Consider the following 14772-nt stretch of genomic DNA (forward strand, 5'->3'; position numbering starts at 1 on the left):
ATTCAAGTAGTGCTTGCTGACTTTAATGCTTTGATTGCAATTGTTTCAACAAGTTGTGTTCCCAATTTAATAAACTTTATATTTTCCCTCTCTCAATTTCTTCTCTTTCTTTCTCTCTCTGTCTCTCTTTCTCTCTCTCTCTCTCTATCATATGTGATATCTTTTTCTTGCTCTTGCACTCATTCTAATCTACTTTTTTCTTCCTTTTTTTTGCAGTGTTGTCTGAATAATAGGCTGTTTCTTGATTTCTGATAGAAGACACCGGGCGATTTTAAGTGAATTTGTAAGGTAAGTGCAAATTTATATATTTAAACATAAATAAGAATATATAATATGGCGCGGATTATCCGCGAGTAACTAAAAATACTTTAACTTGAAACGCCTTTCCTAATGCGCTCCGTAATTTGATGGGTCTATTTGTTTGATTCCTATGGAGCATTCCAATCTCTTCATTCTTGAAATACCAGACAGACTTAACACGTACTACACGCCATTTGAGGCTATTTACGCTGCCATCAGTTTTAGGATAACAATCTGTGGGTAATCTATAATTAGGCTCATTAGCATTTAGCATTTAAATAAATTGATTAACCCATCCGAAGGCCTTGGCGGATGCAGTCACTCTTGGTGGAAAGGTGGGGTCAGAGAGGCGAAGGGTGCTGCTAGCCAAGTCCAAGTCCAAGTCCAAGTCTAACTCCAGTCGCAGTTCCAGCTGCGAGTTATGTAATTACAAGCTGGAATCCCAATGCTGCTCAAATTGGCTTCACGCGTTGCACAAGTGCCAACTGTCCGAGGCGCAGGCATGCTGCCACATGCTGCACAATAATCAACGATGGTAGGCAGCAGACAGACACAGAGAAGCCTCTAATTAAAAATAACAGAAAAATATAGGTTACACCTCGACAAAGACCGTTGCATGGTGAGCACTCAAGAAGGAGCAACAGGAGGAGGAGGAGGAGGAGGAGGTGGCGGCGGCCAGGCGAATGAGGGGCAGGCAATGCCCAACCAAGAAACCAAGTAATGGGAAACATTTTCATCAAAGCAAATACGCAACGGGGCACAGGGAGGCGTCAAAGGGGAGGCCCAGTCTCTCAAGTGTGTACGGTGGCACTGTGGCACGGTGGTACGGAGTTACTGGAGTCTGTGGGCTGGGCAAGTGGCACTTATCATGCATGCGCCAAGCGAAAGAAGCGAAAGAAGCGGCAGGCAGCGAGAAGCACACAAAAATTAATGGGCTGTAATTACGTGCTGCAGTTGCACGGCGAAGCCAGCAACTGGAAAAGGAATGCCCCAACCGAGACGACAACGTCTTCAGTCTCGAGTTCCATGTCCGTTGTCTTTTATAGAAAATTAAAGCCTAAATTTGCTTGTGCAAAATTTACGATGTGTTTACGATGTCTTAAATTATTGGTTACCCTAATGCGTGGCAGCAACGCGAACTTCATTTACTCGCACTCGTTCTCTTGTAGACGACTTTACGGTAGTTACGGCAATGCCACGCATAGCTGACAACATGGATATACCCTCGAATAAGAAATCATGCAGCAGAAAAACCAACAATAAACGCTGACATTCTTCATTCTCTATCAAGGTCCCAGTAGCTCTTGGCTATTGGGAATCTCTTTCATTTATTTCTAATACCAATATCAAAACAAATTTATTCCATACTGAAAACTTTCTCTCTTGAGAATTGCAACCAGCTCCAATAGTTTTTTATATCGATAAACCATTATTGTTATCGATATTTTATCGTTCTCGTCAAATTAGTTTATTTTGACAGAGCGTCAGCCTTAGGCAGTTAAAATTTTAAACTGATCTAGCTATTTGCTGATATCTAAATGACGAGTACTAGCAATCCTGTTGATAGCCAACTTGTGCTTCTCCAGCTATATTTCGCTATTAAATAGCTACTTTTTGCAGTTTGCAACACTGCTGCTATTTCGTTAGTGATGTCAGTTCGAGGTGTTTATCGTTTTTTGTATCGGATAAACAAATAGTCAAGGAAAAAATCGATGCTTCGATATATCGGAATAGTTGATATATTTAAATTGAGTTTATTTAAGAATATTAATTTTGAAAGCCTTTTTTTTACTTTCTGATCCCTGATCCCAATTTAAAGTTAAGTCTAGAATTTTTGCAGATATTGGGTATAAATGGGAACAAGTCGTTTGTTTTGTATGCCATGTATGCACAGGGTAGATTGTTAATTCTGTGCTTTCTGTACTTTTAGTCGTTTTCAACAGCTAATAGGTTTGTTGGGTATCTACTGTTGATATCGGTGCGGTAGACCGACGAAGATCGCGTTAAAATCATTTAACATAGCTTTCGCCAAAATCGATAGATCGATATTTCGATATTTTCTTACATCTCATTACAACTTGGATAGAAAAATCTCTGTCACAATTGCTCTGATATTGCTGACAGAATTCTCTGCGTTTTACGTCAATCAAAATTTTGTGCTATTCATTTAAACTCGTGCAGCAGGCGCAGTTTGAATTGGATTCTCTGAAAATACAAACCTTAAAATTAATTCTCCAAATTTTGATATCATGGAAAAAGAAATGCCCACCTTCGTAAATAATAGCATTGAACAACAATCCAAAGGCTCGGACAATGCAAACATCGAACTTGTCTATTTAAAGAGCACCACCCAGAATATGAATCTACGTACGCAGCTGCCTTTGGGCAAGGACGAAGAATTCGTTAAACAGAGCAGAGACGAGCTGTGTGTTGAGCAGAGTTCCGGGGCTACGGAAGTGCAGCATATGGGCATACTAATAGAGGTATAAACACTTAACTCCGAATATATATATAAGCTCTTCTGAACGCAACTTGCAGCAAGGAATCGCAGAATATTCACATTCTCAGGAGCGCAGTGCGGAGCTAATTGGCGATTGCGGGAAAGAAACGGTTCAACAGACGCGTGACGAATTGGTTGAGATACTGAGCTTGGATTCCAGCTATGCCCAAGTGAAGGGTATACTGATAGAGGTCTGTGCGGGTTTTAGTAGGTCCAGTTAACGCTGAAAATAATACAATATTTGCAGAAGGGAATAATGCAAGAGTCTAGTTCCGATGCAGAGCAGACAGTCGATTATTTTACCGAAGAAGAAGCGCAGGAGGTGAAGACCATTGAAATAAGTTCAGATGACGAATTCATAAGGTTGTTGAGCAGCGACATCAAGACGTCTCTTGCAGAGGAAATGTATCTAGAAAATGAACTGGAGGAATACATTCTCAGAAAATTGAAGCCCCAAAAAGAGGTCCCCGATGAAATAGCAGATATGAATAAGTTTATAAAAGAGTTCACTCTGCGCATCGACAGCCATCCAGGCATGAAGGAATGGGAGAAGTTCAACTCTTGTATCGAAAAGGTCCATCAATACTACATGAGCCTCGACTACCAAATGTTTGATAAAGACGATAACGGTGTACAGGGCAATCTGGATAAGCAGACGGAGCACAAGGACTTGGAGATCTGTCAAGGTCTAACGCAAGTCGAGGCCGACATTGAGAAAATGATGGAGCCCTTAAATGAGCTCATCCTGCGATCCGAAAAACTTACCCATAGCATTGAGGGCATCGAAAAGAAAATCACCAAGTTGGACACAAAAGTGGACAGTTTCAACATCAAGTATAATGATACCCTCGCCAATAGGGAGAAGTCCTATGAAGATATGATGGCGCTGCAGTCGATGCGCGAAAGAATTGGACAGAGACTCACGCGGATCGAGACGGAAATTCACACATCCAAAACTCGACTACTTCAGGGTCACACGGAAAAGAAATAGGGCTTGTTTGTAAAATTATGGGTTCCCTTCAAGCATCGGAACGGACTCGGTAGCTTCTTATTTTTTTTTTTCTGCTGGGATATCAACAGCATTCTCAACTTACCAATTACACTTATGAGCGCCATTCCGAATGCAATTACCCTGATTATGGGCCTTGTTATGGCACTTTGCATACGTAATTATGTTCGGAGGTAAAGTCATGAAATGTGGGCAACTCAAATTCTGTGTATGTCTTCAACTATTAACCGGCTAACGTCAAGAAATAAATATCCAAATGTTCAATAATAGTTGGCTTTAAGATTCATTCTTCTCTTGTACTGTACTCTTCGTACTCTTCGATGGTTGATTAGATAGGCGGAACTGGCCTGGGAATCATATCCTAAATAGGTATCTTCTGTTTTCTGTCACGGTCTACTATATATATAATTGAGCTGGGACTAGAGCTATAGACGTCGACATTTTGACCGTAGGACCTATGGCATAATCTTAATTCATCGAATTTTGGCTTCGTTTTCATGAAATCGATAATATATGCGATATTTAAGCCTTGAACATTTCGTAATGATCTGCCTATTAATACCATAGTTATTGAAGAACATATTTCTTAATGTTAGTCATAGACATTGTTCAATATTTTCCACCCCCATATCTCGTTCAAAACTCATCCGATTTTCACGAGGTTTGGGTCCTTGTTGTTGATCTACAACTATCGATATTTGAATTTGCATATTTATAAGAAAAGTCGGTGTATCGATATCGAATATTCCGATACACTGAGTCATCGATATTGTTAATCGATGTTAAAAATTCGATATTAATTGTGAGCACCCCTAAATGTAACGGCAATTGAAGTTCTACAGAATATAGGTAATACGAGAAGATAGAATTCATGAATAGTTTGTTTAAATCTAAGTTGGCTGCCTAACTCAACTCCACTACGGTATATGCCTGATTAGTTAGTCGGTTTTTGTTTGCCCGTTGTAGAAAACCTCCAAAATTTTTTGTCTACTGTTTTTTTTTTCGTTTTTTTTTTGTTCATGTCCTGAAGCTAGTATCGGCTCGTGTTGAACGTAGCAGATACTTGCAACAGGCAGTTGCTTCGATATGTTGCCTTGCAGCAAAAATTTTGTACGTGAAATCCTGACTGGCGATTTGTATTCCTCCACGTCTTCCAACCGCTGGTGCGGATCAGATCGCCCCAAGTTCCAGCCACTGCGCGCCCAGCTGCCAAAGCATGCTGCACCACAAAGATTGGGCACACATGAGTATCGCCGCTATTATAAGGGAGTTGGAGTTCGGCAAAGCCTCGACGGGCCGTTGCGAGTCGATGACGTGGCTGACGGCACAGCAGAGCCTGCCGATCTGGAGCAGGCGACTGCCTCGCAATATGGTGGGTGCGGGACGGCTCCAGAGTAACAACAAGTGGTTCAAATACGATGTCGAGGTGATCGAGCGCCTCTGGTCGCTCTGGGGTGGACTGCATCCGCGCTCCACCTGGTTTGAAGGCCTAACGCGGGGCCACCAGACGCTGGCCTGCTGTGTGGTCGCCTGCTGTGCGGCCAGCGTTTTTCGCAGCCTGGGCGAGTGGACGTCCAAGTTCCTCGACGCCATTGTCATCAACGGCGACAAATACTATCGCAAGAGCCTGCTAAACAGCCGCGGCCACAAAAAGCCGACCGGCCTGAACGATTTGCCACTGGAGTGCGATTTCCAGGACATGCGCTTCATGGTCCAGCTGCAGCTGGTGGGCTTTGGCCAGCTCTACAGCTCCCCCGCCAGCAATATAATGGGTCTCTACGAGGCGCTCAACTACTTCTTCACCCGCTCTCAATTGGGCATACTTGTGTGCCAACATCGATATATAGCCTTTGGGTATTCCTCCAGCCGGGACGGTGGCTACTTTCTCTATGACTGCACCGAGTGGGATAGGCCACTTTTTCCCGACAACATGGGCGCCTCCTATGTCCTGCGTGCCAAGCAGCTGCTGATGCTTCTCTACTGCATTGTGGTTACCCTCAATGTGCGGAAACCTTACGTCGAATTTCAACTTTATAGCGTGGAATCAAACCGCATTATGGCTCATAACGACAGCCAGGAGCTCCACTTAGACAAGAAACCGAGGCAGTAGTATTGTCACAATGTTTAAACACATTTGTTTCGTGGTGGGCAAATAAAAAAAAACGCGACAAATATGTTTTGCTTGGGCTGAGCTCCACAAATAGTTTACAGATGGACAAAATTCCTTAAATACCCAACTTAAAACTTCTTCAATTTCAGTTCAGCTCCATGAAGGAATAATTGAATATAGTAATAGAGGTTGTTGGGTGTTCACTCTTAAGTTTCAGTAAAACTCCTTTTTTATCGATACTTTTTTCTAGATGGAAGAACTTAATTCCTTTGTTCTTGGAATTTACAAATAGCTCTGTATCCAACTGCTTTGTTCTTTCCAATTGTGGTAATCTTCCCGGAAAAGAGCGGAACAAGTAATAGAGGTTCTTAGATGTGAACTTAATTAAGTTTCTGTAACACCTCTTATGGATTTAACTAAATTCCTTCTTGTAAATATATGAATAGTTTAGTTCTAGTCTCATACTCGATACTTTCTTCCAGATGGATTAATTCCTTCTCGACAGTTCCTAGTTCTTGTAATTTACGAATAAGCGAATAAGTGTCCAACTGCCTAGTTCTTCCAATTGTGTTATTCTTTTCCGGAACCAAATTTCTCGAATGTTTTCCATGGAGGAAAGAGCGGAAAGAGTAATAGAGGTTATTAGATGTGAACTCAATTAATTTTCTGTACAACCTCTTATGGACCTAACTATTCTAGTATCTTATAAGAACTTAATTCCTTGACAATTCCTAGTTCTTGTATTTTACGAATAACCTGTCAGTACTTACTCAAATGTGCAAATCCTTGTGTTTGCTACGACCTGAGAAAGACACGCCCCTCAAAGCAAACACTTTTTATGACTGCCAAAGGAGTTAAACTATTATAAAGGACCAAGGCACACACGAGGTGAGCTCCTGCGGGGGTTGCACTAAGGTTCAAAGAGTTTAGCTGAGAGCGGGAACGATTCATGATTATCTTACGCTTTCATTCATATCATACCTTGAGGCAAGTGCGCCGGGTGTCCAGAACGGCTGTGTTTCTTAAATGTAACCATTAGATAATCAAAATAGCTTGCATTCAGCTCCCAACTCATTCAAGAAATTCCTGGCTCGACGGCCAGGAAAACCAGTTTCATTTCAAAACCAAAACAAAGTTATTTTGAATTTCGTTTTTTTTTTGCCCAGCTCCCAGTAAAAAGCAAAATAAAAAACTCGTCTACTACGCAAGTATGCAAAATACTACACGGAAACGGTGAATCAGGTAACAAAATAAATAAAAATAAAAATTAAAACCAAATTGCAGCAAGAGCAAAATAAACCAAAATAAGGTGAAATACAATAAAACTGCATTCCAAAAACTCAGTCAAATGTAAAAAATAAAAAAAACGAACAAGACAAAACTTCTAAAAAAAAAAAACGAGAAAAAACCAATAAGAAATCCGGTTTCGTTTTCAACCAGAACGAGAGTTGTGAGTTTGGAAGGTTGCGACGCGCTGCTCGTTTTGCTCGTAATTCTGCGCTTGCCCATAAAACGGGCCACAGGATGGATGCAGAAATTCACCGACTGTTGAGCGGGTTGTGTGGTCGGGTCGGGGAGGGCGTGCGGTGTGAGGCGGGGTTGTTTTGAAGTGCTGTTATGAAGAGGGCTAACCAAACGAAGTTGGCCAAAAAGTGCAAAAGGCAGACAAACTCTCTGATAAATTGCAGGAGACGAACTTGAAATTTAGATTTCGAGAGCAACCGCAAAATGTTGCCAGAACGTCAACAGCGGCAGCGGCACCGACGCAGCGTCGACGTCGCTGTTGCAGAGCGCAGCGACTGCACGCGAGCGAACGAGTTGAGAGCATATATTGATGGTACATATAACTGCAGCTTGGGGGCGTTTTAACGTGTATTGGTGAGCGTCAGCGTAAGAGAGACACAGACAGGGAGAGAGAGAGAGAGAGAGAGAGAGAGCGCCAACTCGTTGGAGCAGTGGCTGCTGCGTCCGTGGAGTTTCTTTTATGCATAAAAATACACCGACACACGCACACAGGCAAATAGTATTGCAGTTTTTATTGGCATTGTTAATGGCTGTGTGCGTTTATGTGTGTATGCGTGTAAAGGGTTGAGTGTCTATCCTGTGTCTGTGTTTTGTTGCATTGGTAGTAGTTGCAGCGCCATGTTTGTGTCTGTGTGTTTTCGTGTGAGTTGTGAGCAGGAGCATTTTATTGATTTTTATGAAGACCAAAAAGTATTGCATGCAATTTAGTTTTTGGCAATGATAAAAAGTGGGGTAGACCGAAATGGAAGTAGTTAAAATGTTGCGAAACAGTCATAACCATAATCAACTACTGTAAATTAAAGTTATAAGCTAGAAGTTTATTTACAAATTTGCATAGCACAAAGTTTGTCATATACAAAACTTGCCTGCATAATTTGACAGCAGCCGTACCCTATTTTCAACGCCCGCATTTAATTCCCTCTCTCTCGCCCACTCTCTCACATACTGCGGACAGCTGCCAAAAGTGCAGCCGAAATATTCTTTTAGTGCACATACAAAAGCTGCTCTGCAGATAACTTTAGTGCGTGCTCTCTCGCTCTCTCTCCCTCGCACTCTCCTTCACACACACGCACAAAGTAAACGCATTTTCCCAACACTTGCAATCAAGTCTAAATAAACTTTTGTGCAAACTTTGAAAAAAGCTTTGAGAAAAACTTAACTATGTGAACGCCATCAATTCGCACCTTAAGCCATGTCAATTGGGCTTTCCAATGCGCGGAGTTAAAAAAGGTTTACTTAGCAAACTTATCGCAACCTTTTGGCCCACAAATCCCACCACGTTCCACTCGCTGGCACTTAACTGACCAACTAAACTTGGCGAAACAGCGAGCGACCCGCAGCCAAAAGCCAATGAATAGCCCAGCGGGCAAATGCAAAAATGGAATGCAAAAAACTCAAAGATGCACAGCAAACGAAGTTCGAGGTCATTGCATTACACACACACACACACACACACACACAGACAGACAGACACAAACTCACACAACTACAAATAAATAAAACAACAAATGAATTGAGCCCCTCGCAACACTCTTGTGCCTGATGTCTGCAATAAGGGGGGAGCTGAAAAAGTTCAAGTCAAAATTGCAAATAAAGTAAATGGAGATGACTAAAAAAGTGAAATCCACAAAAAACGACCACGACAGCAACAGCAACAACAGCAACAGCAACAGCAACAACAGCAACAGCAACAACAGTAACAGCAGCAACAACAGTAACAGAAACGACGGCCAACTGCAGTTTGTGGAGCTTTTATTGTTGTTGCTGCTGCAGTGTTTACTGCTGCTGCTATTGCCGCTGCCCGTGGGGGAGTTAGCGGCGCAGCGGCTGCCATTTCGCACAAAAGAGAGAAAAAATCGTGCACAGAAAAAAAACTATGTATTCGGCGAATGACACACAAAACAAGTAAGAAGCTTAAGGGTGTAGTGCTCGAAGAGCATCTACCCTGTACCAAAAAAACCTTTTTTTTGATTAGGTCATAATCAATCAAGAGTAAAGCCTGGCTAATAATTGCTCAGCGTGGATTTTGTTTCAGTTTTGACATACATTTATATTTTTATTTCATTTGTTACATTTCAAAGTTTGTGAAAGCATTTCAATTGAGTATTCCCTGTTTACAGATATAGTTAGTTACAGGGTATACAAAGGCACAGCAGCAAAAACAGCAACGCAAGAAGATTAATGATACCGTTCAAGGATACTTCGCTCTATGCTTGTGCTTTGCATTGCCAGCAAACGAGCAGCAACAAAAAAAATGCTTTCATTAAGTATTCGTGAATTGAGGGGCAAGGAAAACTTACTAAACTGAGGGCAAGGAATTCTTATTAAATTTAGGGCAAGGGCCGCACGATAGCTTATATTTAAAAAAATAAAAAAATGAACATTTTAATGAATTAAAAAAGGGAACAATAGAAAATTTCTTTGAATTTTAGTTCGTGTTCAATTTTTAATAATCGAAAAATGATATAATAGATGAAATATTAACTAAATTGAACAAATATCCTAAAAATCTTTAACTAATATAATGAAAAATAACGAAGTGAAATTTTAACAAAATTAGGTATCCATGATTATATGTAGTATAATATCAGTCTGGTAATCTCTTAAAAAAATGCTAAAACAAAGCGTTGTATGTTATGTATAAAAAGTTTTGCTTGAGTTTTCCACCTACTTTTCTCCCCTCTAAATTGAGCCAAAGCTAGCCACGAAATTGGAATGTGGAACAACTTAAATTAAAGCTGTAACAACTCCCTACTATCATTATTGCATGCATCTACTATCTGTAGTTGTCCCGCCTAGTCTCGGCTAGAGCACTGCCCCCATACCACACACACAGACACACGCACGCATATACACACTCACACCTAGATTTTAATGACTAAGCGTCGCCTTTACAGCTACTGCTTAACGACCAGAGGCAGTCTGTGGCCTCCGTAACCCCCCCCCCCCCCCCCTATCAGACACCTACGAATTGTTTTTAACGAGCCCAGACGTTAGGCCTACCAGCTCCCCCATACCCCACCCCCTAACTCGCCCAGAGGCTCCACAGGAAAAATGCTCAAAATGTTGTCTGCGTAGGCGTAAACGCTTCCACTGACTCGCCCCACACTCTGCTCCCCTTGTCTACTCCACCCCCGCCCGCCGACTCGGTAACTGGTCAGTCAGCACTTTCAAGCTCCAAGTTCCAACTGGAAACCAACTGCCAACTGACTGACTCACTTAATGACTGAGCGGCGAAGCGTGCCCCGAAACGGCAGCAGTTACTCCTGGTATTGCCTTAGCTCCACCTCTACCCTCCCAATCAACCCCCCCTCCTTCCCATCACTCCCTCGCCAAGCGGCTTAATGACGCATGCTTGCGAATTTTGCATTCAGTTCGTGTTTAGCTTTGTGGTTTTGCCTTTTGCCTTTTTCCCTCACTGTTTTTTCAACTCCACACAAAGAGCTGGCTGCAGCACAAAAACAGAACCAAAACCCGAACTGAGTTCTTATACCCATTAATCGGAAGAGCGGGTAGGTAGCACAAAATTATGCAACTGCATGTAACTGGCTGGAGAACTGCATATATACATTTTTGTATATCATATAATTCTGTTTTGTAGTTTTCGAAATTTGTACTGTTGGATAACTCATGTTTTTTTAACCCAAGTTTAAACAGAACTTTAAGAGATAAAGCCTAGATTTTTGGTACTCCTCTATTCATGGCAGTCATCTAAGTATTTTACAAATGCAAAAGTAATCGCAAAATAAACTGATTTTATGCAGTTTTTAAAGATTCATTTATTTAAAGTAGGGATCATAATTGTTTGTAGTTAGTCGCACCTTTCAAGACAAAGGTTAGGATTCTTTTAGAATGTCAAATATGAATTCTAAAAAATCGTACAACGACTTAAATATAAACAGTGCCAACTCCATATTGTTCTTTTTTTATAATAAAAAAACATTTACAATTTTAGAATGGAGCTTATTTCTTTTTGTTACATTGATATTTTTGGGTGTTCTAAATTCAGTTTTCGAAACCTTCCAAATATGAACAACGAATTTTTTCGATAATCTTTTTGATCAGTCGAAAAGCGCTGAGAAAAATGCTGTTATCAATCGAGACGTTTTAAGCACTAGAGCGTAAAGTGTACTTCACTTATTGCAGGGTATTTATAACGTCGTGCACCCTCAACAACAGCCTGCTTTGTGTTTGAAATTCTTTTTTATGAGTTTGCGTTCGTATTGTTTTCATTTTGATGAATGCGACGCTTCGCGTTGGCATAAAAAAAGCGCAAGTGATTCTCAAGACGAGCTGCAAGGGAAAGGGTACACAGCGGCGGTGTGCGTCTATGGGCAACTACTGCTTGATAATTGTGAGCCGCAAGTCGTTCACATTGTTGCATGCTAAGTAGCTTCGAGAGCCGCGCACAACCCACACACATACACACTCAAAAGCACACACAGACACTCGCACACACACATATACATACATACATTTCTCAGACAGAGACGTCGCTTTATTGCTTGGCAGGGAGCCCGGCATAACCGACAAGGTCTCTAATATGTGGATATGGGTCGTCATCGTCATCGTCGACAAAGTCAACGAGTTGGCGTCGTCATCGTCATTTGCATCTCGTTGCATATGTGTGTGTGTGTCTGTATGTGTGTGTGTGTGTTGTGTACTTTTCTTATTTCTTCGCTTTTCTGTTTTGTTGCGCACATTTCTGTTTGGTATTTTCAACCATACCCTGCCCTTTCCTACCCTGCCCTGCCCCAATGTCAAAACGCAGCAGTCGCATCTTTGTGCCACGGTCAAGGGCAAGTGGCGTCGCTTAGAAGGGGGCGTGCCAGCGAGAAGTCGGGAGTTCATGAATCCGAGTGGAAAGAGCCGCATATGCAGCTGCATGTAACCCACAAACCGAATATACATACGTATTCCTGAACAGCATCAGTCGAGTGGAACCAGCTACTTCTATATACATGGAACTCTCATTTGTGAATACAATATTTAGGCTACAATAATAACGCACAGATTTTTGGTAAATTTCACCTTCGGAAGTCATTCAATTATTTTGCAAATTTTATTATGATTCAAAATTTATTCTATCCCTGAAACTACATTCTCCAGTTACCAAGAAGGAAAAGTTGGGAACTCAAATATGCTCCGAGTTTTAAATATGGAATATTTTAGTTAGGTAAATAATCTCTCCAGAATTGGGTCCAACCTTAAAGAAAGAGTATATGTGAAGAGCAGGAATTGGAAATATCCTGTTGTCCACTCTCATTAAAATTGGGCCCAAATCTAATAGAGTCAGATGTTATGCTGCTCTCAATTGCCTTTCGCTACTGCCTGGGAGGTCTGAACCGCCTTCTATCCAGCTGGGAGGATCATCCTGTCTTCAAAGAGCTCCTTTTTGCAGTTGGGAGTAGGGATATCATGATACATTGTCTGCTGTGACCTATTACGCCAGTTTTGGTCGTCCTCCAGAAGCAGGGCCAACCTCTTTCGCCAGAGCCGTGCCTTCTCCTTTCGGAACGGCAACCGCTCTGCTACGCGTTCTATTCCTTCTTTGCTGTAAACATCCTGATTCGCCTTACAATTTAAAAATTGTCCACTAACTGCCAGATTTAGGTTCTGGAAATGTTCCACAATTCTTTGCATACGCATCTCGATCTCTCTAACACGTTGAAGGGTTTGATTCATGTTTTCAGAAACGTCAATATAAATCATGCTTGGGACTCGTAATGCCATCGAATAGAAATGAGAAATTTTTAAAATTTTACGGATATTTGCCTAAATTTGTGCTAAAGTTATATTAACTTGAGTTTTTGTAATGAATTATGTGATGACATGTATCTCTAAGCCGCTTTATGGTTGACTTAAATATGTGGGTTTACTATGCTCTGAGAGCGATAGAGATTTGTGCAAAGATTTAAATGATGAATGAACGTTTTCTACATAAACATGTATATGTGCAACATGTATTACATGCTTTTAATATCACCCTTCTTTGCGATTCTCATGAATTCAAGTTAGGCTCACAGGCTTTCACGCTTTAATTATAAGTATTTTATTAACAAGTTACATATATTGGCAATCTAACAAATTGTATCTTTGATCTTGTCCTCACTCTAACTTACTCTCTCTCTCTCTCTTATTTTTCATTTTATTGCTCCGTCTTTTGCCTGCTCCTATTTAAATGCGCTTTCTGTTTCATTTGTTTTTCAGTGATGTATTTATATAAATTACTGAAAGATGTCAATAAACTAACTGCTCATGGCGATCCGGGGTAAGTGCCTATTTACGTATATATTCATAGAAAAATAAGAATATATATATTTATGTTCAGGCAATTCAGACCTGGATGTTTGTCTTTTACCTATGTGCACTTTTAATTTGCTACAAAGAATGTTACACAAGTCATTGCTAAGAAATAATTTTCTTATATTCTAAATGTCTGCTCTAATGCTTATATGTCAACTCTGAAGAAATTAGACAATCAATCTTGATATATTCTATCCCAATTTGACCCATAATCAGCTCTCAACTAATTAAGAAACGGAAATGCCACAAAGATGTTGTTGATTATGTTAAGAAATGACAGGACAAGCTTTCAGCTTTTGGTGACATCGACATTTGGTAATTAAAATTAATTTTCGCAAAAAAAACTAAAGTGAGGCCCCAACGTACTATCCGAGCGATCCAACTGCATTCAAGTCGGTCAGGCCGGCAAGCCGTGAAATCTAGTTTTCCCAGTTCGGAATGATAAATGGCGTCTAGTTAGCGTAGCGCCAAAAGAGAAACAAGTTCACTGGCTGCTGTGTTGTGCACCCTACCCCCCCTCCCCCCTTTATTTTTCTATCCCCGACCCCCCTACTATTCAACTCTCTGCCGATCTGTTTTATGCCCTGCATATAGCGCATAGAGTTGCATAGCCTATCCGGATGAAGACCTGTTGATTTGTGAGAGAACTTAAAGATCTCAATTCTGACTTACAAATCTGGTTTTTCAGTCACACCTTGGCATAACATCAGCATATATTGAAAATAGCAAAACAATTGGACAATAAAGTCAACAGTTATTCAAGTTCCGATATTATAGATCACTTCTGAGGAGTGAGCAGGGTATCTGCTAGCCGATCAACATTAATTGGTTAGCATGGCTACCTGGTTTGAGTATGTGTTGTATTTCAATTAGAGCAAAAGTCGTCCTCAACTGCAATTAGCAACAAAGTATCTGGCAATGTATGTTTTCGCTATTATCATTTAAATTTATGTTATGGTACTACATATATTTGTTACGGCCCACTCTCTACAGCTCCTCGCTCCTCGCTCCCCGGAATGCAGA

General features: G+C 41.0%; 2 protein-coding genes and 1 long non-coding RNA gene across 4 annotated transcripts; 2 read left to right on the top strand and 1 right to left on the bottom strand.

The window, feature by feature from the left end:
- Positions 1-958: 958 nt before the first annotated feature.
- LOC135433522 (uncharacterized) lies at positions 959-1480 on the bottom strand. 2 transcript variants are annotated; one of them, XR_010437107.1, is made up of 3 exons: positions 1416-1480; positions 1246-1357; positions 959-1141 (listed from the first exon to the last, which is right to left on the bottom strand). It is a non-coding gene; the product is annotated as an uncharacterized LOC135433522 (long non-coding RNA). The 2 variants fall into 2 exon arrangements; XR_010437106.1 differs by having other exon boundaries at positions 959-1148.
- A 985-nt stretch (positions 1481-2465) lies between these two features.
- Positions 2466-4076, top strand: LOC135433640 (uncharacterized). The gene is made up of 3 exons (XM_064689795.1): positions 2466-2783; positions 2839-2991; positions 3048-4076. Exons 1-3 carry the CDS (start codon positions 2550-2552, stop codon positions 3789-3791), a joined length of 1131 nt encoding a protein of 376 aa, XP_064545865.1. The 5' UTR covers positions 2466-2549; the 3' UTR covers positions 3792-4076.
- Positions 4077-4812: 736 nt separating this feature from the next.
- LOC135433632 (uncharacterized) lies at positions 4813-5981 on the top strand. The gene has a single exon (XM_064689786.1). The coding sequence runs from the start codon at positions 5026-5028 to the stop codon at positions 5917-5919; it is 894 nt and encodes a 297-aa protein (XP_064545856.1). The 5' UTR covers positions 4813-5025; the 3' UTR covers positions 5920-5981.
- Positions 5982-14772: the final 8791 nt, after the last annotated feature.

Source organism: Drosophila montana, unplaced genomic scaffold (genome assembly GCF_035044405.1).
Source record: "Drosophila montana isolate Dmon_TW-CO22-7 unplaced genomic scaffold, ASM3504440v1 contig_3218_1, whole genome shotgun sequence".
Taxonomy (NCBI): domain Eukaryota; kingdom Metazoa; phylum Arthropoda; class Insecta; order Diptera; family Drosophilidae; genus Drosophila; species Drosophila montana.